Genomic DNA, 26,005 nt, shown 5'->3' on the forward strand with positions numbered 1-26,005 from the left:
AGAATCGCTTGAACCCAGGAGGCAAGGCAGAGGTTGCAGTGAGCCGAGATCGTGCCTTAGCAACAAAAGCGAAACTCCGTCTCCAAGAAAAAAAAAAAAAAAAGGCAAGTTTGGCCACCTTTTGTCTCTTTACCCTTTCGCCTTTCACCATGTGAGGACATGGCATTCTTCCCCTCCAGAGAATGCAGCAAGAGAGCCCTCAGGAAATTCCATCACCTTCATCTTGGACTTCCTAGCCTCCATAACTGTCAGCAAATACATTTCTGTTCTTTATACGTTACCCAATCTCAGGTATTCTGTGATAGAAGCAAAACAAAATCAAGGACTCACAAAATAACAACTCTTACTCTTCCCTTACACCTAATATCTATTCAGTCTCTCCAATAGCTTAGCAGATATTTCTGCTTATATTTGATTACTTCTACAAACCAAATCCATTTTTTGTGTCCAAAACCAAAATCCATTTCACTCCCCTCCTAACAACAACAATAGCAATGGCTGACATTTAATCCTCACAACATACCTTGGAAATGAATACTATTTTTGTCATCTCATTTTATAAATGAGAAAATCAAGATTAGACAGCCGGCCAGGATTCAAACCCGGGCAGACAGACTCCAGTGATTGCCTTCTTAACCACTGCTGCTCATCTTTTCTGAGATGATCTGACTATGATTCAGTCAAGCTTACAGAAATTGCTATTCTCCAACTGTAGTCAAGGTCCAGTCAACTTTTCGAAGGTTTCCACTCTGCATTGATGATTTACTACACAATAATTCAATATGTAGACAGTTAAGACAGAATCCACAGAAGTCCAGCTTTATCATCCAGGCCCTGATGCCCCTCACTGTTCTTCAAACTTTTGGACCATATTCCATCATGTCTTCCTCTTTCTAATTAGGCAAGTCCTATACATAGTGCAGGGATAGTAGGAAAGAGACAGATGTTTGTTTTGCTATATAATCACCTTCATTTTTTTTCAAACTGCACACTTTTTTAAAGCCATGATAGTCACACAAATGAGTTTTACTTCACTCATTTAACTGTGTATGCTTATATTTACACTACTGTTTTTACATGGGTTTGAGAAATGTTTTAGTGGACAGAGGAACCTCTTCCTAAAGTACTAAAGCTAAAGGGACTGTATTATATTTCAATCAACATTACCAATTACATACATCTATAACTACAAGAAATCAAAGACCAGAATGTTTCTTGATTCAAACAAGTAGACAATGAACACATAAGGGTGCTCATAATATGGATCTTAGTATTTTAATAAAAGTAAATGGCTTATTCATACAGATGATACACATACTAATCCTGTTACTGTATTATTTTTAGCAAGATGAGATAATTTTATGTCTGTAATTATGTAATCTTTGTCATTATTTACAAAGAAAATGCATGTATCTATGTGGAATATTAAATCCCAAACAGCTGGAAAGCAGATTGATAAAGCAAAATACCTCCCTACCTAAAAATCAGAAAAGAATGAGACATTTTAGGAAAATAAAATATTCTGGGGAGATCAGAGTATCCATTCCAATGCATCTATTTTAAGATTTTAGGTTAAAATATGTCTCTTTCTGTCTACAATGTACTATTATACTTCCCAGTGATCTGAACATGTTACAATCTGCTATAGATATGCCTGGGCTATTCAGATGCAGATGGATGGTAACTAGGGCCAAATGACCGACCAGCGTGTGTTACAGGTTCTACATTCACACAATATCCTTAGCAGTTATTTTAAGATACCAGCAGATTTTTTATACAGTCACAAAACCCACAGAATAGAGGAGTGATTCCCAAAGGAGGAAGGGAGGGAACGTTTTCAAGTTACAAGTATCTGTCCTCAGAATCAAGGCTGGAAGGAGGGGGAGTAGGCTTCTCAAACTGGTGACATCACTCATCTGCATGATGAAAACTCACAGAAGCAATGCCTTGTGACCTTGCCCTTTGGGCCTGGTTGCTCCTTGACCTGCTGAAATAAAGAGCTCTTCTACATATGTCTTCATAATATTTATCTCCAACCAACTACCTTGGTTGCTACTCCTAAAGTCCAACAGAAAATTGTTACCACCATCTCTAGTTTGCATTTGCCACTGATGGCTTTAATATCTACAAGCCATTGATGTTGACACTATGAACAATAATGTTCACTCTCTTCCTTCTTGGTCTCTTAGTTTTTTCCTTTGTATCTTCTGTCCAAGAAGCCCTGGACTTCTGAAGTCAGTTACCAGCCAGAACATGCCTTTTTCTCTTGTCGTTAAACCCATGACTTAATGATTAAAAATGTAATTCCAGAGTCGTCTTTAACTCTGGCTGGTCCTCATGTTCTCCCTTTTTTCTCCCCCTCCCTCTCCACATTTTAGTCACAAATCAGATATTCACCACCACAGTAGATCCCCACACCGTCCTTTATGTGTAAAGTGGTACCTGTTCTGGTTGTTTTACGAGTATCACAAGAGTTATCCTCGGCCTACTAAGATTTCACTGATTGTACACATTGAATGATTAATACTGAATAATCCCTTGTGGAGAAACAAAATAGTTTAAGAGACATTAACAGAATTGCAATTTTATCAAAGCAAATGCTCAATTTACAAAGGTATATTGAAAACTAGAAAATGTGGCTTCCCCCATCCCCTTACAAAACAAATACATTTATCAATGGCCTACTCTAACACTAACCCAAGTAGACTATAAACCCCAGGGGTCTTTTTCTCCCTGCCCCCACCCCAGTACCTAGAAAAGTACCCGGCACATTCTGTAAGCACTCAGTAAATTTTTTCAATAAATAAATAAACAAGAAATATTGGTCAGGAGTAGCGGCTCATGTCTGTAATCCCAGCACTTTGCGAGGTGGAGGTGGGCAGATCGCTTGAGCCCAGGGGTGTGAGATCAGCATGGGTAACATGGTGAAACCCTGTCTCTACAAAAAGTACAAAACAATTGGCCGGGTGTGGTGGCATGCACCTGTAGTCCCAGCTATTCGGGAGATGAGAGGGCAGCTGGAGCCCAGGAGGTGGAGGTTGCAGTGAGCCAAGACTGTGCCATTGCACTCCAGCCTGAGTGACATAGTGAGACATTGTCTCTACAATGAAATAAAATATTTAGAATAAACAGTGACATTTATATAGTATGAAGTACCAGTATAAAAGTCACAAAAGATTCACATCTTTGAAATGAGGGGAACTTGTGTACTTTTAAAGTCACTATATGATCATTTCTCCACTTCTTTCAACAGTATTAAGTCTATTTTATAAATATATGTGTTTTAACACATTTTAGTGTTAATTCAATCTCTCTCACTATTACCACATAACAGTTATCTGGTGTACTATTTTGCTTAAGCTATTCTCCTTGCATAAGAGAGCTATAAATAAAACCTTAAAGAATTAATTTAATATTAGTTGTTCCATACATAAGGAAATTATCTCATGTTTTCCCTTCATCCATAAAATACTTATATATGTATATATTAACTTTTTCTTTTTATTTATGTGATATAATGTTTCTAGGAAACTAGTATGAATGTTGATCCAAGGAATAATTTTTGCAATTAGAAAATGTGGCCAAAAAATTATTTTAGACCTAAGAGACAGTAATTAATGCTTATATGATGAAATTTCAGAAATGCTTTATCCTAATTACTCAAAGTAGACTAATTAGAAGGGCAGAAATCAAGATATGGATATAAAATGGATAGTGAATGTGGTGGAGGTAATAAGGATAATCCTCTACTAAAAGGGAAATGTCTATGTTGGAAGGGTAATATTCCATCAGAATGGAGGAAACATATGAAAGGCTACAAAACTTTTGGTTAAACTTTACCATGATCTTATTGACAATACAAACTCTAACGTCAGCTCAGAAATACAGTAATGCCATGATATTGTTGCCTTCCTAAAGGCTGCTTGACCACTTGTCCACAATCTATAGTTTAGTCACACAGATTTACAGCTTAGTATACCTGCTGCTTCTCATGAGCCCTTAATTCAGACCACTAAAATTATTCTTGTTTTTACGTAGGAGCAGTAAGAATTCCCAATTTTCACCATTTATCTTATTTTTATAAAGATCAGAGGCCTGACACGGTGGCTCACACCTGTAATCCCAGCACTTTGGGAGGCCAGAGGCAGGCAGATCACCTGACGTCAAGAGCTTGAGACCAGCCTGGCCAACGTGGCAAAACCCCATCACTACTAAAACTACAAAAATTAGTCAGGTGTGGTGGTGGGCACCTATAATCCTAGCTACTCCAGACACTGAGGTAGGAGAATTACTTGATCCTAGGAGGCGGAGGTTGCAATGAGCGAGATCGAGCCACTGCACTCCAGCCTGGGGGCGCAGAGCAAGACTCAGTCTTAAAAAAAAAAAAAAAAAAAAAAAGATCAGGGAGAGCTAGTTTTAAAATCCTGACTCGACAGGGTGCACTGGCTCATGCCCATAATCCCAGCACTTTGGGAGGCTGAGGCAGGCGGATCACAAGGTCAAGAGATCGAGACTATCCTGGCTAACATGGTGAAACCCCGTCTCTACTAAAAAGACAAAAACTTAAACAGGCATGGTGGCATGTGCCTGTAATCCCAGCTACTTGGGAGGCTGAGGCAGGAGAATCGCTTGAACCCAGAAGGCGGAGGTTGCAATGAGCTGAGATCGCACCACTGCACTCCAGCCTGGGCGACAGAGCGAGACTCCGTTTCAAAAACAAAAATAAAAAACAAAAAATAAATTTAAAAAACCCTGACTCAATGTCCCATGATAGGAAATACAAATGCATTTAAAAGTGCCACACACACATACACACGCTTTAAATAATGGGTATACTAAATTTACATATTGAAGTGGACATTTTCTGTAAGATCCGTAGTTTGAAAGCTTTTTTCCCCAAGACTAAACATTTTTTCAAGCATATTAAAGTAGTGTTCCATTAGTGCGGATTGATTTTATAAGTCAATCGAAAAGAACAACAAGACTATTTGAATAAACATTAACATCTAACATCAGGCATTTTATAGAAGAGCTACAGTCCTATTAAAACAGCCAGATGATTTACACATTTTGTTTTAGTTGTATCATAGAAAGAAAATCCACATTTTCACAAATAAGTATCTACAAATCTTAACAGTTAAAATAGCATCTCTTGCAGTCTTAGAATACCTCACCATTAAAGATGCAAAGAGAAACTACATTCTGTGTTGTACATGAAAATGAATTCATCTGGTCTTACAAGTTACTAATTTTGAGGTCTTTGAACATGAGTGCTATTTTTGTAAATTTTTAAAATAAATAGAGTTCTAAAACAGAATTGGAAAAAAATGTAGAACTTATGAAGCACCTCTACAAAAGCCTAAGGTGAACAGCTTTTTACAAGGAAGATAGGTTGAAAAGCATTGCTCTGAATTATTGAACACTATGGCAACATACATTTCTATATGTAAACACCATATTTCTTTTTTTAAGAAAACACATTTGTAGGTATTTATAGATTTATGCTTGATAACAGTTAAGGATAAGCCATCATGACTTTTTAAACAATGGAAGCCTGAAAATGAAGATGGCTAAAGGCATTCTAATTCAAACATCAATCTGAAATAAGATTTGTATCTGATAAGACAGAAAAGTAGATTTTAATGTTTAAGATATTCAGAAGGATTATGCAGCAATGAATATAAGTAAGGCCTAAATATAACAAATGCAGTGAATAAATGTATCACATCAGACATTTCATTACTTCAAATTCCACTGCACCTGTCTAATGTTTTCTCCTAGGGAGAAAAGCAGAACTGCTTCTAGATGAGACTTAATGAATTAGTATGAGTATAGTTACCTCATAAAGTAAAAACCAACAGATGTTATTGTTTGATTTCTTTATTTTATGTGTTATTTTCAGTAAGCAATTGAATGGATTTTATAGAGTTTCTATCAATAAGGTAGGGCAGTGAATTGAATTTAAATAAAGAATCTGTGAGTCCATGCTGATATCTTTGAAAAAGTCAAAGAAGGGAAAAGAGGTAAGGGAAAATTCTACTTTACAGAAGAATGCCAGATGATAAATACAGAAGTAACAATGAATTAGAAAAATCACTATTTTGTACCAATCCTAGTTACAACTGATTCAGGCAAGAATCTCATCAACAGATTTTAAAACTAAGTGAAATGTTTCAGAAGAACAGGTTATTTACATGATCTCAAGGTATTATCTCACATATCACTTATTAATTACAAAGACAAATACGGAAGATACCTCTCCAACCAAATGATCACATGTAACATCTTCAATAATGGAGCAAACTGATATCCATGTGCCTCCTGATGTGATGTACTGAGGAAGAACATCACCTGTGTAGCATCCTTGCCCACAATGTTTACCCTGAATCTAATCATAGGGAAACAATGAAACCAATCCAGTGAGAAACATTTTGCAAAATAAGTGGCTTGGTCTCTTGAAAATGTTAATGAAATGAAATTTTTTTTAAATCTAGGACTACAGAAGATTAGGAAGATATGACAAATAAATGTAATGCACAATCCTGGATTGGATTCTAGAAAAAAAGAAGTTATAAAGGGCATTATTGGGATAGTTGGAGAAATGTGAATATGGGCTCTATATTAGGCAACAGCATTATAATAGTGATGAATTCCCTGATTTAATAATTAAACTATGCTTATATAGGAGAAAGTCCCTGTTCGTAAGAGAGAAATGCTTGAGTATTTAGGAGTGAAGTATTACAAATAGGCAACTAAGACTCAAAAAAGGCAAAAAAGGAAAAAAAATTTAAAAGAGAATGATAAAGCAAATATAATGCTAACAATTTTAAAATATGGGTGAAAGGTCTATGGCTATTCATTGTAATATTCTTAAAATGATTCTGTAGGCTTGAAATTTCTAAAATAAGAAATTAGAGCAAATAAAACGTGACAGTGAGTTATATATTTGAAAATAAAAGGACAAAATGGGTAACTGTAGAAGAATTGATCAATTTATTTAATAAAGGTATTGCCAAAATATCAATCTTGTTTTAACTCATTTCAAATGGTTAATTTGTTATATATAAAAAGCTTAGAAAAAATTCCTGTTGATTTTAATCAACTTCCTAAAATGTGATAACTCAGAAATAAAATCAAAATTATGCACTTGTGTACTCACACACAATCTGATGTGACATTTTATAATTGGACTACATTAAAAACAAAAGCATGAAATTGTTTTAGGAGTTATTTCAGCCCAGTCATCTGTTTAATACAAGTAAATTTACCAAATGAAGATCTTGCTTCATTTGCAATGGTAACTCAATAGAACCCCTCCCCTCCCCAGCAAAATAATGAAAATAGAGGTTTACAAGATTTCCTGAAACTTATTGATACGTTTCTGGTACTACTTATACACTGTACACCTCTAGATTTTTTCCAAATTACTCACATCTCAAAAATAAGAAAAATGTATCCTTATAGTTACTAATCTGAGAAAACTGAGATTCTGTTGTTTTACATCTTGATAGCAAATTGTGTATAATTTTAATCCAATAAAGGGATAAATCATAAACATTGTTCATTAGGTTTTTAAACTATCCAGCAAAACACATAAAAATGGCCTATGACTACTGACACACTCAAACATTACTAAAGATAAAATTATGCCACAACTATTCAAGGCATAAAAAGCTTCTAGATACTGAATATAGTATAAATATAGAATACAGTATAAAATGCTTCTAGATACTGAATATAGTATAAATATAGAATATAGTATAAAAAGCGTCTAGATACTGAATATAGTATAAATATAGAATATAGTATAAAATTCTTCTAGATACTGAATATAGCATAAATATAGAATATAGTATAAAATGCTTCTAGATACTGAATATAGTCAACCAGACTATAATTAAATGAAGTGAGGATGCCAGGATTTATTAAAATACTACTTTGCTATTAGAAGCTATCATCTACCAAAATTATCTGTATCAGTGTACCTTATCATAAAATAGGAATTCATTTCTGAAGGGGAAGTGTAGCTACAAAAAGTGGTAGAAAGAATTCTAAAAGTTTAACGACACAGCTGACAAATGATTAAATATAAATGCACCAAATTACTAACAATAGTTTATGCAAAGTTCATAAGCAATTTTTTTAATTCCCTCTCCTTAACTGCATTCTGAAATTTTCTAAAACGTATTGAACTCTTTTTTTTTTTTTTTTTTTTTGACGGAGTCTTGTTCTGTCGCCCAGGCTGGAGTGCAGTGGCGCGATCTGGGCTCACTGCAACCTCCGCCTCCCGGGTTCACGCCATTCTCCTGCCTCAGCCTCTGGGGTAGCTGGGACTACAGGCGCCCGCCACCACGCCCAGCTAATTTTTTTGTATTTTTAGTAGAGACGGGGTTTCATCATGTTAGCCAGGATGGTCTCGATCTCCTGACCTCGTGATCCGCCCGCCTCGGCCTCCCAAAGTGCTGGGATTACAGCTGTGAGCCACCGCACCCGGCCATATTGAACTATTCTTATAACGAGAATAGCAAACTTGAAAAAAGATTTGCTTTAAATCACATACTTGGTTTACATCATATCTTTTAAGAAAATATGGGGTTTTGTATTGAAATATTCAGTAAACTTGGGGAAAAAAGTCAAATTATTTACCACCGCAAATCTCAAAGTACTACTTTGCCATTTCTGAGTTCATGTGACCTTAGTTTAGAAAGTTACTAAACTCCAAATTTATACACTATATATAATATTTATAATATGTAATATTTGATAATATAATATTTATGCAGTAAATATAATATACCTGGAGAAAAGAGTTCAAATGAAATAAGAAAAGTGGCCAGGCATGGTGGCTCACACCTGTAATCCCAGCACGTTGGGAGGCCAAGGCAGGCAAATCACTTGAGGTCAGGAGTTCAAGACCAGCCTGGCTGATATGGTGAAACCCTGTCTCTACTAAAAATACAAAAATTAGCCAGGTGTGGTGGTGCACACCTGTAATCCCAGCTACTCAGGAGGCTGACACAAGAGAATCACTTGAACCCAGGAGGCAGAGGTTGCAGTAAGCAGGGATCGTGCCACTGCACTCCAGGCCGGGTGACAGAGCGAGACTCTGTCTCAAAAAAAAAAAGAAAGAAAAGAAAAGAAGAAAAGGATACCAGGGTTATGCAGCTTAAAATACAAATATTTTCATATTTAGATGGAAGATTATGGATAATGTTCACAGTTGCTTGTGACTTTTCATAAAAGGGGTAACTTTACATGTAGTCTATAGCCTAGGGGCTATCTTAGAAGATGTCAGCTTTTACAAAGGTTATAACTATAACTGGCTTCTGAACTAACACTGAGTAATAAAGGAACGAATGCATTGATGTATGTGTCACTAAAAGGTGGCAGTAGTTGTGGTTCAACACATTCTTCAAAAATAAATACATTAGGAATTACCATGAGAATCATTTCCTTAACTGATTATTATAATGATTTAAATGTGTACTGTGTTTTACAGTTTACAAAGTATTTCATAACTCTATTAGGATGACAGAGTAAGTACAGATAAAGAGACTTAGGCTCCAGAACGGTTGAGTGTGTTTTACCCCAAATCACTTAGCCATTAAGAAAGAGAGTCATAACCTAAACCTCAGGTCTTCGAAGCTCAAATATTATGATTTTCACTGTGTTTTAATGTATGCTCTAAGCATCCATTTCGTGTGGTAGTTTCCCAATCGGTATGATTCACTTCACACATCAAAGCTATAAGCGAAAACAACTGGAGAAAAACTCCAGGTGAACACTCAAGATGTTTCTAGTTGGTATGATGAAGAGCTATCTTTGGAGTTTCTTAGATAATGCGAAGAGAACGGGGAGAAAAAACTCTCAATTTTAGTCACATCTGTATAACAAAAAATAACATCACCATCCATAGAAGAGGCACCACCAAAACTGAGGAACTACGCGCGCGCGCGCACACACAGACACACACACACACACACACACACGTTGAGTAAAATAAGAATGAGCATTTAGATTGGGTGTATTATCAAGTAGCAATTCCACTTCTGAGGCCCCAAACTGTAGACATTCTAAAACGAATTAAAAAGAAGGCAGTATTATATGGAAAAATTAAAGGAAGTAGGAGAAGCAGCAGCTGAGGGACACTTAAACCTATGAGTACTCTAAGAGAGATTGCATGGGTGATGATGAACAACGGTCCTCAGCAGAAATAGAAAACTTACCAAGAGGCGAGGGACCTAAATTGCAATAGAAGAAATTTAGTTTTATTCTTGAAAAAATAAAAAAAAGATTTTAAGATGCTAGACTGCATTTTCAATGGAAGAGGACTTCTGTTTTGAGAAGCATTATAAAATAACTAGCAGCTTTCTGATTTCAGCTTATACACAGTTCAGTGTCAGAGGAATTGTGAATATGTAGAGATTGAACAAAAGGATGTTTAATTATTTTATTGCTGTTATAGCCTAGTGTATTTAAAAATGTCTAAGGTGTATTAAGACATGGTCCTTGCCCTCTGAGAGCATATAAGCATTTTAATTACACAGTATTATTTAAACAAAACTAATGTTTAATTGAAATTAATTATAAAAGGCAAGCGTGCATAAGAAAGGTGAACACACAAATGGAAAAAAAACTTGAAAAGGCACAATGGTTAATCTATTTCAGACACAGGGAAAATGGCTTAGAATTATAGGCCATTGATAAAAATGGGATTCTTTCTAATATTTATGTATCTTTTTCCTCACATTTAAATCGCTGAGTATATGGTTTATCTGCATTGATATTACCAGTTCGTGAACATCTGCTATGAAAGCCACAAAGACCATGTCGGCAGAGTCAACACGTGCACAGAGGTCTTTAATTCTCTGTAATGTAGCAGCTTTTCCATGGGCAGGGTTCTCTCTGTGTTGTAGGTATGACTGTAGGCATTGTCCAGTTGGCAGAAAATAAGAATTGCCTATTAGCACATGGTGAAAGACTAAATATTAACAGTGTTAGAGAGGATGAACACCTGTGGTGTCAATTATTGTCCACAACTGCCTGAAATCCACCAAATCTTACTTAGTTATTGGTTAAGAGGCCAAGCTCTGAAGTCAGTCTGACTGGATTCAAATCCCAGCTCTCCCACTTACTTACTATGTAACTCCAAACAATGTACTTACTTTTCTTTTTTTTTTTTTTTTTTTTTTGAGACGGAGTCTTGCTCTGTAGCCCGGGCTGGACTGCTTTTCTAAGCCACACTTTCCTCATCTATAAACTGTGGGTGATAATTCTTATGAGGATCAAATTAGGTTTTACATGAAGCTTGCCTAGCACAGTTCTTGGCACTTAGTGTTCTCTAAAAGTTCACTATTTTTCAGTGTTAAATACAACAGAATGACTGTTATATACTGTATTAGTTTGCTAGGGCTGCCATAATAAAATACCAGACTGGAACACAAACAACAGAAATTTGTTTTCTCCCCTTTTTTTTTTTTTTTTTGCTTTTTGTTTTGTTTTGTTTATTTTTTGAGACAGAGTCTCACTCTGTTGCCCAGGTTGGAGTGCACAGGCATGATCTCAGTTCACTGCAACTTCTGCCTCAGTTCAAATGATTCTCGTGCCTCAGCCTCCTGAGTAGCTGGAACTATAGGCATGCGCCACCACGCCCCAGCTAATTTTTATATTTTTAGTAGAGATGGGGTTTCGCCATGTTACTCAGGCTGGTCTCAAACTCCTGACCTCAAGTGATCTGCCGGCCTCGGCCTCCCAAAGTGTTGGTGATTACAGGCGTGAGCCACCATGCCCGGCCCCTCTCCCCATTCTTGACATTAAAAGTCCAAGACCAAAGTGTCAGCAAGTTTGGTTTCTTCTGAGGCCTCCCTCCTTGGCTTGCAGATGGTCATCTTTCCTCTCTGTCTTCAAATGGCCCTTCCTCTGTGCCTGCACACAACCCTGGCATCTCTCTGTGTGTCCAAATGTCCTCTTACCAGGACACCAGTCAGACTGGATTAGGGCTCACACTAAAGGCCTCCTTTTTTTTTTTTTAACTGAACACTGTAAAAGCCCTATCTCACACAGTCACATGCTGAGATGTTAGGGCTTCAACATATGAATTTGGGGAGGATGGGGGGACACAATTCAGTTGGTAACACATAGCTTTTCTCATTCCAAGCAAAACCACTCCACACAATAAGAAAATCTGAAATAATTTTGGGAAAGAGCCTCAGTTCTCTAGTAATACTTCTCTGCTTCCTAACACAGAGAACTTATTCAAGCTCATTTAACTTTGGGAGGATAGACAGAAAGATGGATAGATATAGAGAAACATAGAAACACATAGATTACATATTATATCTTGGATACAGACAGACACCAATCACACTTCGTAGAAGAGCTCTTTGAGTGCATAAGCACTCTGCCAAAAAAGCATCATAATCATCAATAAAAATAAATGATTTACCAGAAATATACAAAGCAGTTATGTCCTCCAAGCACAAGAGTTACATTGCACAAGCAGTTATTTTCTCCTTAGATCACAAGTTCATTGAAGAAAAGAACCATGACAGGTTACTAAAAATTTACAAACAGATCAACATAAAAACTGAACCCAAATGCTTTTAATATCTTTGATGCTGTTACAGTTCATTTTTTTCTATATTGTGTTAATAGGTAATTATGGCTGCAACTATAAAAGCACATGCAATTAATGTAGTAATCATGGTATCCAAATTATGGTGACCACAGTAAAAAAAAATTACTCTAAATGTCACTGGTCACATCACCATTATTTAGCAATGCAGACCCACAAAGCATTTCATACAAGCATATAAACTAGATATTAATACAAGTTATGTATATCATTTATCATTTTTAAATATTATGAATATCAGTGGACCATTGACAGGAAATACCTTGGTCAGTATATACTACTCAAAAGACTATCCATATAGCTATCAGTCAAAAACATCTCCATGGGACAAGGCCAGACTCTAATTAGCCTCCAAGAATCTGAGGATGGAGGCAATGTCTTTTGAAAAACTGAAGCACGAACCTACAGAAATACATATAACACGTAGCTTAAATGAGGAAACACATGAAGGGCTTTAAACACTCTGAAACACTTCATAAATCTAAGGTGGCCTTTTTAAGATTATCCTATTCTACTTATTCAAAGGAACTAATGTTGGTTCAACCAAAGGGTCCTTTTCAAACAGATAAGCAGACAAAAGAAACTTGATTAACTAAAATGAAAAATGGAATCAAATATATGAGAAAAGGGCCAACATTTTATATACAGTAGTTAAGCTAATTTTTTTTTTTTTTTTTTTTTTTTTGAGACAGGATCTCAACTGTGTCACCCAGGCTTGAGGGCAGTGGCACCATCTCAGCTCACTGCAGCCTTGACTTCCAGGCTCAAGAGATCCTCCTACCTCAATCTCCCTAGGAGATTGGACTACAGGAGTGTGTCACCACACCCAGCTAATTATTTTTTTGTAGAGACAGGGTCTTGCCATGTTGCCCAGGCTGAACTTGAACTCCTGGGCTCAAGCAATCCTCCCATCTCACCCTCCTAAAGTGCTGGGATTACAGGCATGAGCCAACTGCATCTAGCCTAAGGTAACTTCTAAACATTGATCATAATCTGATTATTTCCTCTTTTTCCCCTGCTGACAAGGCTATCTGGATAGAGGAAGCACTGCCTCATAAAAAAAATCCCTGTGTTATGCCACTTTAAGTTTTATAATGGCAACAGCAAATTCTATACAGAGCTTTTAAAGGATACATATTGTAGAAACTGTATTACTTAACAAAACACACAAAAAAAGATATCATGTAATTACCTCATTCTACATAGATGATCAAAATTGTTGCCATTGTTAGTAAAATAAACCAATCCAGTATAAAAAATAATGGCTATACTAGTTTTAAATGTCTTACATCAAGCATCAGATTTTAAATCGATTCTTTTACCTGATTATATACATAAATATCCTCAATAGAAATATCCAACATGATCACAATCAAAATGCACAGCTAATGAATTTGTGATGCAAAATCATACATGAAATATACATCTTTTTACTTCTAATATCAGGATATATTATAAAATATAATGACCCATATTCATAAATATTAATATAATCAATTTTCAAAATATATGTCTAAACATAATACTAATATTCATGCTGTCTGTTAGACATTTCCAAATGCCCAAGGTAAGATGACTTGTTAATATTTCATAATCTATGCTTCAGCATTCATTAAACAATGAATTTAATCTGGCATGATGAAATAATGCAATTTATGGGAATGCACTGGAAGGGAAGGAACTGTTAAGACAGCGTTCCGAAAATGAATGAAAATTTAAATAACAAAACCTTTCAAAATATATACAGATACCCCTATCCAAAACAAGTATAATATAGAAGTTAGCTTGCAGTGTTAAAACATTAGGAAATGGAAAAATAGCTACTTATTGCACATAATGAATGTGAAATTAGAAAAGACTGAAACTGGTACTTTAATAGTGTTTGTGCTATTTTTAAAAGGTCACTTATAATATGCCATCATTAAATAGTTTCAGGTCTTATTTTCATCTGATTACCAAATGAGTTTTTCTACTTTATATATACTAGTTTAAAATAATGGCATTATTTTTACTCTGATTGAATTTAAATTTGTAACAAAATTATCACCACCATAAAACTAAATATTTTACAGTAGCAACTATCCTACGATTTCTAAATCCATTTTAAAAAATCAAATTGGAGTACAAGAACGCAACGTTTTATCATCACGAAGCAGCTACTACAATCTCCAATAATCAATGTTTTGTCTCCCCCTTCTGGACTACACAATTATAAAAAGGAGAGAAAAGGAAAAGTAAGATTTAATCTTTTTTCACAGAACATATTCAAATAATTGGCCTGACACAAGTGTAATACTACATGAAGTAATTATTAAGATACTATTCTATAAACTAATAAAACTTCAATTTATTAATGTAGTAGCAGCTTAACAGCCCACAAAGCATGCTGCCACACTTGATGGTATTTTAGGTATATTACTATTATTAGGTAGCTTATAGTAAGTAATACATCGATAACATTTTAAATTTATTATTTTAAGCTTGATCATATGTTTATACTTTTTTTTTTGAGACAGAGTAGCGCTCTGTCGCCCAGGCAGGGGTGCGGTGACGCGATCTCGGCTCACTGCAACCTCTGCCTCCCAGATTCGAGCAATTCTCCTGCCTCAGTCTCCCTTATTACAGGGGTCTGCCACCAGACCCAGCTAATTTTTGTATTTTTAGTAGACATGGTGTTTCACCATGTTGGCCAGGCTGGTCTTGAATTCCTGACCTCAAGTGATCCGCCCACCTCGGCCTCCCAAAGTGCTGGGGTTACAAGCGTGAGCCACCTCGCCCAGCCATGTTTATATTTTTAACAGAAACTTATTCTCAGTATTAACTTCATCATCAGCCTGGGAGAGGGCAGGGTTGGGGGTGGGTGTTCATTTGGCTCTGTTTTGAGAAAACTCTTGCAATAGTCATTCAATTAGTGCTCATGATTCCCATGCTCCATTAGGGCAAAGAAGCATGCATTTGTATCTGACCTTCACTGTCATGAGCTTGTTTTTTTGACTGAGATTATTAGGAACATTGCAAAAGGTACAAATATGACCTCTTAATTTTATGTCAGATGGTTTATCTGATAAATGATACTACAGGCCACTAAAATGATTCATTTTTCTCTATCTTGGTCCACTGAATCATCTACAAGTATACTTGGCCTTCAATAGCTAGTAAAGATATTCAGGCTTCAGCTTTTAAGCAGGTAAATGTTATTAGAATGATCAGCAACATAGTCTCAGCAGCAATATACAGAGAGTACATTTAAAATGGTAAAAGCAGTAGTTTGAAACAGAGAACCAAATTATAAAATTACACTGCTAATGCTGTAAGAGCTAAATAAATGTTCTTGCATGATGATACCTTTACTCCTGCTATTGTGATTCTAGTAATTTCTCCCTGATTAACATATCTAACTGAACTCAATCTTCTTTTACTCCAAACTTGGTCTTGTTCCTGACTACTCTATGAATGCTCAAGTCATTTTGGTCACCCATGCTTGAAATTTCAGTCATTATTGAATCATACATCTCTTCTGCCCTTTTAAAATCATTTGCTCAGGCTGGGATATTTTACTTCCACAGTCTCTCTCATCTAAACCCTCCATTTAGTTCCTACTAACCACATTCCAGTTCAGCATCCTTATTACTTAAACTAGAGCAACAACCCCCAGCTTGATCTCCATGCCCTTATATCTAACCTCTCCAATTTTCACTGCTACATTTATCTTCCCCAAATACACCTTGGATTTTGTTGTTTCATGGCTCAAACCCTTCCAGAGCTCTTGGCTGGCTATTAAAGTGACAATTCTTCAACGTATCTCTCCTAAAATGACCTGAACCTACCTTTCCGAATTAACAACCCACTAACTATGCTTAACATATGTTTTTAGTCACCCTAACTCTTGGAATTAAACAACCCCATACTTTCCCTTGTTCACTCCACTCCACACACAGTGGCCTCTGCTATTCCTTCAGATACTCCAAGCACACTCCTGCCTCAAGGGATTCGTATTTGATGTTCTCTCTTCCCTAGAGATTTGCATGGCTCTTCTCATTTTCATTCAGGTCTCCGTTCAAATGTCATTTGCCCAATGAGCTCACCTATCTAAAATACCACAGCCTGATCACTCTCTGCTTTCTCGTCTTTTTCTTTTTTCTTAATAGTGCTTACCTGCCATTATATTTGATATGTGTCATATTGTCTGTTTCCCCATCTTTTTTTTTTTTTTTTTTTTTTTTTTGAGACGGAGTCTGGCTCTGTCGCCCAGGCTGGAGTGCAGTGGCCCGATCTCGGCTCACTGCAAGCTCCGCCTCCCGGGTTTACGCCATTCTTCTGCCTCAGCCTCCCGAGTAGCTGGGACTACAGGCACCTGTCACCACGCCCGGCTAGTTTTTTGTATTTTTTGGTAGAGACAAGGTTTCACTGTGTTAGCCAGGATGGTCTCGATCTCCTGACCTTGTGATCCGCCTGTCTCGGCCTCCTAAAGTGCTGGGATTATAGGCTTGAGCCACCACGTCCGGCCTATTTCCCCATCTTGAATGTAAGTTCCATGAAGACATTATCTGTATGGTTCATCATTCTAGCACCTAGAATAATGCCTGGCACTAGTAAGTACCCAGTAACTTTGTGTTCAAGAAAGGAATGAAACTGAGTCCAGAGGGGTTTACAAGGTCACAGGGAACGAATGGGTAGTGAATCAGGATTCACACTCAGGCTCTTCTGAGGCTGAGACAAATGCTTCCCCCAAAACCCGTTGCTGCTGCCAACTTATTAAATTACCTCTTATTTAACATTATAAGGTCTGGTCATTACAATGCTTGCTATTTTCCAACTATCATATGTAATCATATCAATTCTTACTTTTTGTCACAAAAGAATGCTTATTTTTCTACCTGTGGATAAATTATTCCTGGCTTGCAATGAAATCAAATCAATCATATTAGCTGTTTTCTAAATCTGTTTCATGCATTGTTACTAAATAATAAAAACAATTTATTTTGCTTCACAAAATTCTACAACACTTATTTAGAACTAGAAGCCATTGAAAAAAGTAATTCAGTTCTATCTCTACCCTACTCCAAATTCTTTGCTATTTCTAGAGATCAGAAAGATTCAGAAAGATATTTTATCATTTCCCATCACAGACAGTATATATACCAAATCCTCAACTATTTTATTAAATTTTTAAAATAATCTTGTCAAATTAACTTGAGATCATATATGATTTTACTTTTTTCCTCAAAGCCCAGCAATAATCCACACCACATAACAAACAGCTTCCAATAAACAGGCAAAACATTCTCCTTCCAGCATCCAGCTGAATCCTTCCCACCATTCCTGGCCCAGAATAAATCCCATTTTTCCCTTTAAATCTTCAAATAGCAAACATCTTGAACATTTAACAACAAAAAAGGCAGCTCATAGTCTTATCTCATCTTACCATGTAGTGTTTATGTTTTATGTCTTTCATATCAAGCATTTTGTAGAATTCAAGACATTTAACAAAAATGTAATTCAGACCTACTATTTGCAAGAATCTTTACATGTTAAATATATTAAACATAAACAATATACTTCAAAAAATCACAAATTTAGTATTATTCTCTTCATTTTATCAATGAAAAGACTGAGATTCAGAGAAGGAAATTATCCAAGGTCACACATCTAGTATACAGCAGGGACAGAATCTGAAACCAGGTCCATTTGCCTCTGAACCCATGATTGCTACCAAAATTTGCCTTCCTTCATAGAGTCTGTATTGTGGATATACAAAGACTCATAGTATGTGAGAGAGTATTATTCAAGGATATAAATTACTACAGGCATAAAGTAAAATAGGAGTATTCTAAAAGCCCTTAAGGAATATATGAAGAAATAGGAACCATAAGATAAAGTTAAGAGTGACTCCCTAAGAGTTAAAAATAAAGTGCTATAGGAGTTCAGATATATTACTTTATGTGGAAATGGGAGGGCGGATCAAGATCAAGATAGGCTTCATGGAAGAGCTGTAGAGGATGGCTAGAATGTTGACAAAGGAAAGAAAACATTCCATACAAAAAAGATCCCTTGAGCAAAGTCAGAAGCAATACTGCCTGAGGCTAAGGGGGTGGTTTTGTTCAGGTAACAGGCAGTTTCCCAGTTTGACTTTTAAAGTACAATTCATATAGAATAGTGAAAAGTAAAGACTGATGGTAGCTCAAGACCAGGAGGGCCTTCAATGCCTCCATTTCTGCTTCTAATCAACATTAGATAGACAAAGGCAAAACAGGCCTATGCTGACCTCCTAGTTCACTACATATTCCATCTGTCGGATTTCAATCTGGCTTTCATATCACTCATTTTTGGACCAATGTATGTAATCTCTGGGCAACTGCAATACTTAAAGTGATTATTCTAGAATTTCTTTTTGAAACACCTCTATAAATTTCCTACCTGCCCTTTGTATCAACGAATAAATCTCTCCATCTGTTGAAGATTAATGAGATCGTGATGCAAAAGCCCTTTTGTACCTGATTTTCACCAGTGATCTTACATATTGTTTTCTTATTCTCTTTAGTTGCAGAAAACAAAATAAAACAAAAAAATTTTCTTCCTTAGGACAACCGTCCCATCTAAACTCTAGAACAAACCCCTAATCATTTCCTCTAGAAGTTAATTCCTATAGTTTCTTCCCTTTATAGCAGGATTTGCAAACTCAAATGTGAGGCGGTCCCAGATAAGACAATGGGTATGAAATAGTTTACACTATGGATCAAAACACGTAACTCATTATACTGTTTTTCAAAACACTCTGGGAAATATATACATATGTGTATATACATACATATATACACACCACATATAGCCTGCTGGTCTGCCATTTTGCAACCTTTATTATATTGCATCTTCATGTCCTATCTTTATTCTGTTTACCTATCTGTCTTCCCCATTAGACCTAGTTTCTTGAACGCAGAAGCTATGTTCATTGTGGAAAAAGAACATATAAATGATTTATTACAATAAAATATGTTAAATATAACAATTGAGCTATAAACATGGTGCTATGGGAAGGAAGGAGTTATCTAGGACAGCTTCTTCTAAGATTGACAGGAAGCTTAATCTTGATGGATATTTAGGAGCTTGGTGGACACACTAAAGAAGAAAACGGCATTCCAGCTCAAAAAAATACAACATGCTTGATTTAAAGGTATTAAAGAATAAAGTATGAAGGAATTGCCAAGTGTTCCTATACAGATAGAAGGCAGGCACCAGTAAGAATAACGCTGGAGATGAAATTAGAGAAGCAGGCAGGGATGAGATCACAAAGGACAACAGGGAGCCATTTGAAGGTTTTGAGGAGCGAAATACAGTAGTCTGTCTTTATCTACAGGAGGTATGCTCCAAGACACCCAGTGGATGCCTAAAACTGTGGATAGTTTTGAAACTCTATATGTAGTATGTTTTTTCCTATGCATATAAACCTATAACGTTTAATTTATAAATTAGGCACAGTAAGAAATTAACAATAGCTAATAAAATAGAACAATTATAACAATATACTGTAATAGAATTACGTGGGCCAGACATGGTGGCTCACGCCTGTAATCCCAGCACTTTAAGAGGCAAAGGCAGGTGGATCGCTTGAGCTCAGGACTTCGAGACCAGCCTGGGCAACATGGCAAAACCCCAACTCTACAAAAAAAATACAAAAATTAGCTGGGCATGGTGGAGCACACCTGTAGTCCCAGCTATTCTGGAGGCTAAGGTGGGAGGATCACTTAAGCATGGGAGATCAAGAATGCAGTGAGCCAAGATCGTGCCACTGCACTCTAGCCTGGGCAACAGAGTGAGTGAGACCCTTTCTCAAAAAAAAAAAAAAAAATTATGTGAACATGGTCTCTCTCAAAATGTATTATTGTGCTGCACCTCAGGTAACTGAAACAGAAAATGAAACTGCAGATAAGAGGGTACTGCTGGAGCAAGATCTCTGGTAACAGTGTAGAACATGCATGGGTGAGAGACTGAAGACAAGGAGACTGCTTGGTAGGCTACAGCAATCACATGGGTGTTAAATGATGAGAGTCTGAACTAAGGAAGTTAACAGTGTGGGTGATGAGGGGAGAGAGCTGGTACCAAGACTAGAAGTACAAGCTGCTTCCAGCCCGTATTAAAATAAGCTAAAAATCTCGTTATCTCCCCAAACTCGTTATTTAACCCCACCTAGCCTCCAGTTTAATACAAGTCCTCACTGACTCACTCAAAAATCTCCTAGGTAGCTTCCCGAATAAGTCTCTCTATCAGAATCCAGTACTTCTTAAAGTGTGAAGTATACTTCTCAGACTACCTTAACAGAATCTCTGGAGGTGCTAGATAAAAATGCAAATTTCTTGGCCATATCCCAGGCCACCTGAATCACAATCTTCTTGGAGCAGGACAAAATTTGCATTTTCATGTACTTTCCAGTTTGAGAACCATTAGCCTAATCCAGCCTATGCACCTATCGAATTTATTTTTCTTAAACACTGCTTCCATCATGTTACCTCCTTGCTCAAACTAATTTATAATTTGCTGCCTGGACTTCAAGACCCTCTTTCAACTTGATTTTTTACTCTTTCCAATATACATTCTTTGTTTCAACAAAGTCAACCTCATCTCTCACTTCCCTCTTCTCTGCCTCCACACACATGGTTTGGTTCTCTTTCCAGGCCTTTGCATTTAATATTACTTCCAGAATCTGAGAGCTTCTCCATAGTCTCTCCTCCCTAGCCAAACCCCAGCCATCATAACTAACTATTCCCTGAAAGCCCAATTTAAGTGCAGAAATTTACACAGATTTTTCTCTAATTACTCCAACCTTACTTCTCTCTCCTACTTATGAATTCCTATTACATTTATAGTCAGCATGCACAATTTAAGGTTTGATTATTTCAACACATATCAACTAGGTCCTATCTCATTCTTATTTTCCAGTCATCAGTGCACCTAGAATAATTCTTGGCATATAATGAGCACTAAATAAATATTCGATTTTTGAAATTATCCTGAAAGGATGATGGCTTTTCCCCCTAGATGTCTTGTGAATTTAAAAAAAAGTAAGATAATGAAAAGAAGGAATCAATTTTTAAAAGCAAAACAAATACTTCACTATTCTAGATACCTCAGTACTCAATGATGTTAAAGATAATGTTTCCTACCACCCTGTTCTCTAGAGAGTGCTTAGTCATGAAGATAAGGTAATTACAAACAGCTCTCAATCACAATACAGGCCACTTTGGGTGTGTTATGTAATAGTGTATCATGTAATTATAGCACTGAAATATAGTGCCTTGAATATAAAACCTTTAAATGACAGCCACGGAAAGAACCTTAAAAGATAATTTGACCTAATCATTTCAATTTATCCATTTAATAATTGAGCCCCAGAGAAATTACATGACTTGCCCAAAGTAGCAAAGCTGATTAGTAGCATCCAACAAAGACAAGCATCCAGGCCTCCCGACTGCATGGAAAGGGTTGTTTTCATTACTCTATGTGCTCAGTGATACTGAAATCAAAGTGATATATTTTAATAAGAATTCCTGTTAGCATAAACCAACATTTTAGGATTCTCCTCCTGATAAAATTGAGGTAAAACACACAATTTCATCAGAATCATAAAGACTGACACAGGCATACTTCAAAAAAAAAAAGGGGGGGGGGAAACTTCTAAGATAAAATATACAAGCATATTCTAGTTCTAAAACATCTCCCAAAACCACAAAAAAAATACTTGCCCAGGCTAAATTTTCATCACCTGATCATAATATTCATCTCACTGCTTTGGTAAAATATATACCAAAAGAACCAAACATATAAAATACTACAAGCAAAAATCACAATTTACAAAACCACAAATTTATATCTCAGGGTAAAACACATCTTTTGTACTCACCGTCACTTTACTTCCAACTATCTGCATGCAGTGGTCAACGAAGAGTGGTTATGGTGTAAAAAAAAACAAACAGCAACAATATTAGTAGTCAGAAGCTTTTCACAGAGGTTAAGTGTTTAGTAAATTAGTAAATAGCTAACCCTATTTATATTTTTGATACTTCAGATATACAGGCTAAAATAGATATATCAATATTAATTTCTACTATGTTTCAAAACTGTGTAAAGTATACAGAATAAGGATTCTCAAATAAGTGATAATTACTATTTGAGGATTTTTTAAATGTACTATATAATGGGCTTCTCATATAGTATAATCTAAACCTCAAGTTATGCAAGGTTAAGTGTAATCAGGCATCAGATTTTTTTACCAGCTCATAGCCCCTGAAAAAATTATCAATTGTTTTTTTTCTTTTTTCCCAATATTGCCTTTTCTTTTCTTTCCTTCTTATGGCAGGTATACTATCAAGGTTGAAATAGTACACCTTCTTATGGCAGGTATACTATTAAAGTATTTTAGAATATAAATGTTACATTTAAAGTCATGCATTCAGTTCAGAAGTAAACTTTAGGTTGAAAACAAATATTTTTTATTGGTATGAATTCAAGGTGTATAATACTGTTTTATATTATACTTGAAAATTATAAAAAAGATTGCTTATTATTCTAGTTTTCTGGGTAATTCTAGCATTTCTATTATAAGATCAGAATTTTCTACATAACGTGAAGACAAAGAAGCATTTTACATCTAAACATGCACATGTTCAGAAGGAGGAAATAGTTCAAAAACTGCAGCTCTAATTGAGCTTTCCTAATGGATAAGTGATAAAAGAATTTCTGAGAGGTAGAATTGTGTTTAAGAAAGCAGGAAGTAAACTCATAGTCCTAAACATAATTTTATGCAAAAATCCAAATATAAATCAAATCACTGTTATCAGATTCCCACTTGAATATCAAGCAGTGTCCAAAAAACAGCTAAGCCACAATACAAAACCATTAATCTAATAGCAGTTATTATCAAAATGTGTTCTATTTTTCAGCTAGTGCTTTAGAAATAAAAATCAAATTTAATTAAAACCCCAGTAAGAATCCTATGCTGAACAGGATATCATAAAATACAAAAAGATAATGACAGTTTCCAAGAAAATTATTTCAGAAGAATCCATGAATCTCAGAATAGAGAAGCAGCTTTCTTAAATATTCATTCAGTAGACTATTTACAAGCAGTGATTATTTAGTTGAATAAAAGCCTCTTTGGTGCCATTAACAGTCTTCTGAATTAAAAGATATGCTATTGACCTAAATTATTTCCTCCCACCAAAAAGACAGAGGTCGTATTTGTCCCTTGTTTATTTAGCACAGACATGAGACTAAAAAAAGAATGTGAGCCTGCGTTAACAATTAAAGCAGGTCTATACTCAGTGAAACAACCAGAATATGGCCCATTTAATGATTCATTTTCGCTGCAAAATAACTTCATTTAGCTAAAGCATAAACAGCAATAGATAAGATTTAGTACCCAACAGAAGCTAAGAGAAAATATTTTGGCCATGTCTGGGTTCAACTGTTTGATCATATCCAGACCATACCTGGAAAAGACCTGAAAGAGTATCTGATAATGACAAAAGCAAAACCATAATACATGTATACACATACACATATAGGTATACTGCAACTTTTAACTACTCATTATACAGATCAGTCTAACAAATCTGCAGATGTAGCTGGCATCACTATTTTAAATTATTTCCTACTGAGATTTAAAAAAAAAATGTTGCCTCTCAATGGTTCACACGTCTCAAAAAATATAACTTTACATATTTTAAAATTTCAAAGATTATGATTTAAATTCAAAATAAAATAGTCTCTTGATATTCTAGGAATGACACTGACACTGGCATTTGACAAACTAATGTTGGGACTTCGGTGGATAACTTTTCCTCATAAACGTCTATATGTGCTGTGAAGTGCCTGTGAGATCCCTTCTAAATTACCAACATATTGTTTCAGGATTACCAATCAGTAGGACAACTTTTGCAATATTAACAAAGCTTGGTTTTCCATTTTTTGAAAACATATGCTGGTGTTTTGAAAATATAGACTCTTCCAGGTTATTTGTGGTCAAATTATCTACATGTACCTATTACCCTAGGTCAGGTCCATAACTACGCTTCCTACAATGAACAATGGACGCTAAAATGCAGAAAGAAGGTTCTTCTCCATCTCTCTATTTAAAGGTCATTCATCATGGACAGAGTTACTCAAATTTTTTCCTTTAACATTCACACAATTTAACATTCTCTATTATGGGACTTTAAGAAGAAAAAACTAAGCAATAGTTTTTATTATTATCTTATGGTTTCCTTTAGAGTCTCCTTTTCCATGCTAATTTTATCGAAGTTAATTACACTACAAAAGACTCTTGTTTGCTTTAGAAACAAGTCTTGACGACATATTGGTGTATAGCTTCATTTTACTTTTATGTCCTTACTCAGGAACCCAGGAGCATGATAGACATTTCTATCTAAAATTTGGTTTTAGATCCCATACAAAATGACTATTGCAGGTGTCAAAAGGGGAAAATGTACAATTTATGTTTAAATTTAACTACAATTCTCACATGTTTTACATGTGACTATAAAGCATTTTTCCATCAGGGACTCTAGCTCTTAACTTTGTTACCTCAAAATGAAAGCTGTGACTAAGAAAGCATTTTCATAAAGTAGTGGTAACTATCATGTCTACTCTAAATGTAAACTTTAGCGTTGTGATAATGAAAAGGTCAAAAGATTATTGTTTGTCACTGAAGGCCAACGCTCTCACCTTCAAAAGGAAATTACATAAATAATTTTTGTGGTTTTAATGATAGAAAACACAGTACTAATTAATGTCTTTCCAAGGTGAGAAAGCTCCAAAACATGCTTGTCAACATGCTTTCTTCCATCATAATATCTGGGCCATGAAAAATATTAGCAAAAAAATGTATACTCCTAGAAATCTTATCAAAGTCCTGTGCATATTTCAGGTACTCATATGTACACTGAATGAAACAAATAAAGGCCATTAAGTAGTTCTGATTTTGAGGCTAATGCCTTAAACATAGAATTTTCATGTCTTTTGAGAAACATTGAATCTCCATCTTTTGAATAATGCAATTCAAGTGAGCTCATCTAATATTTATCCAATTTTTTGCATTTTAATCTGAAAAATGAGTATATAACTTGAAGTGTGCATTTCTTTGGTCACTTGAAGAGGAAATAATATGAGAATAAATGAAAACAAGTTCTGCACAGAAATCAAGTAATAATCAAAAGGTCAAGGAATAAGAGTTTCATATAATCATTATATTCAGTCCCACTTACACAAACAACAACAAATGAGTCAGAGACTCTAACAAAATCTTATCATTAAAACCACCACATGATTATTCATATATTATTATCTGTACTTTGCACTCAGATTCAGACATATAGATTT

At 35.6% G+C, this 26,005-nt stretch overlaps 1 protein-coding gene across 1 annotated transcript in view; it reads right to left on the reverse strand.

Annotated features, from left to right (window-relative positions):
* DIAPH2 (diaphanous related formin 2) overlaps window positions 1-26,005 on the reverse strand; it is a 904,603-nt gene that overhangs the window by 803,928 nt on the left and 74,670 nt on the right. Inside the window, exon 5 of the mRNA XM_073013533.1 lies at window positions 22,530-22,550. Within this exon, the coding sequence (XP_072869634.1) occupies window positions 22,530-22,550 (21 nt within the window). The remainder of the gene's footprint in view (window positions 1-22,529; window positions 22,551-26,005) is intronic.

Source organism: Chlorocebus sabaeus, chromosome X (assembly GCF_047675955.1).
Source record: "Chlorocebus sabaeus isolate Y175 chromosome X, mChlSab1.0.hap1, whole genome shotgun sequence".
NCBI classification, from domain to species: Eukaryota; Metazoa; Chordata; class Mammalia; order Primates; family Cercopithecidae; genus Chlorocebus; species Chlorocebus sabaeus.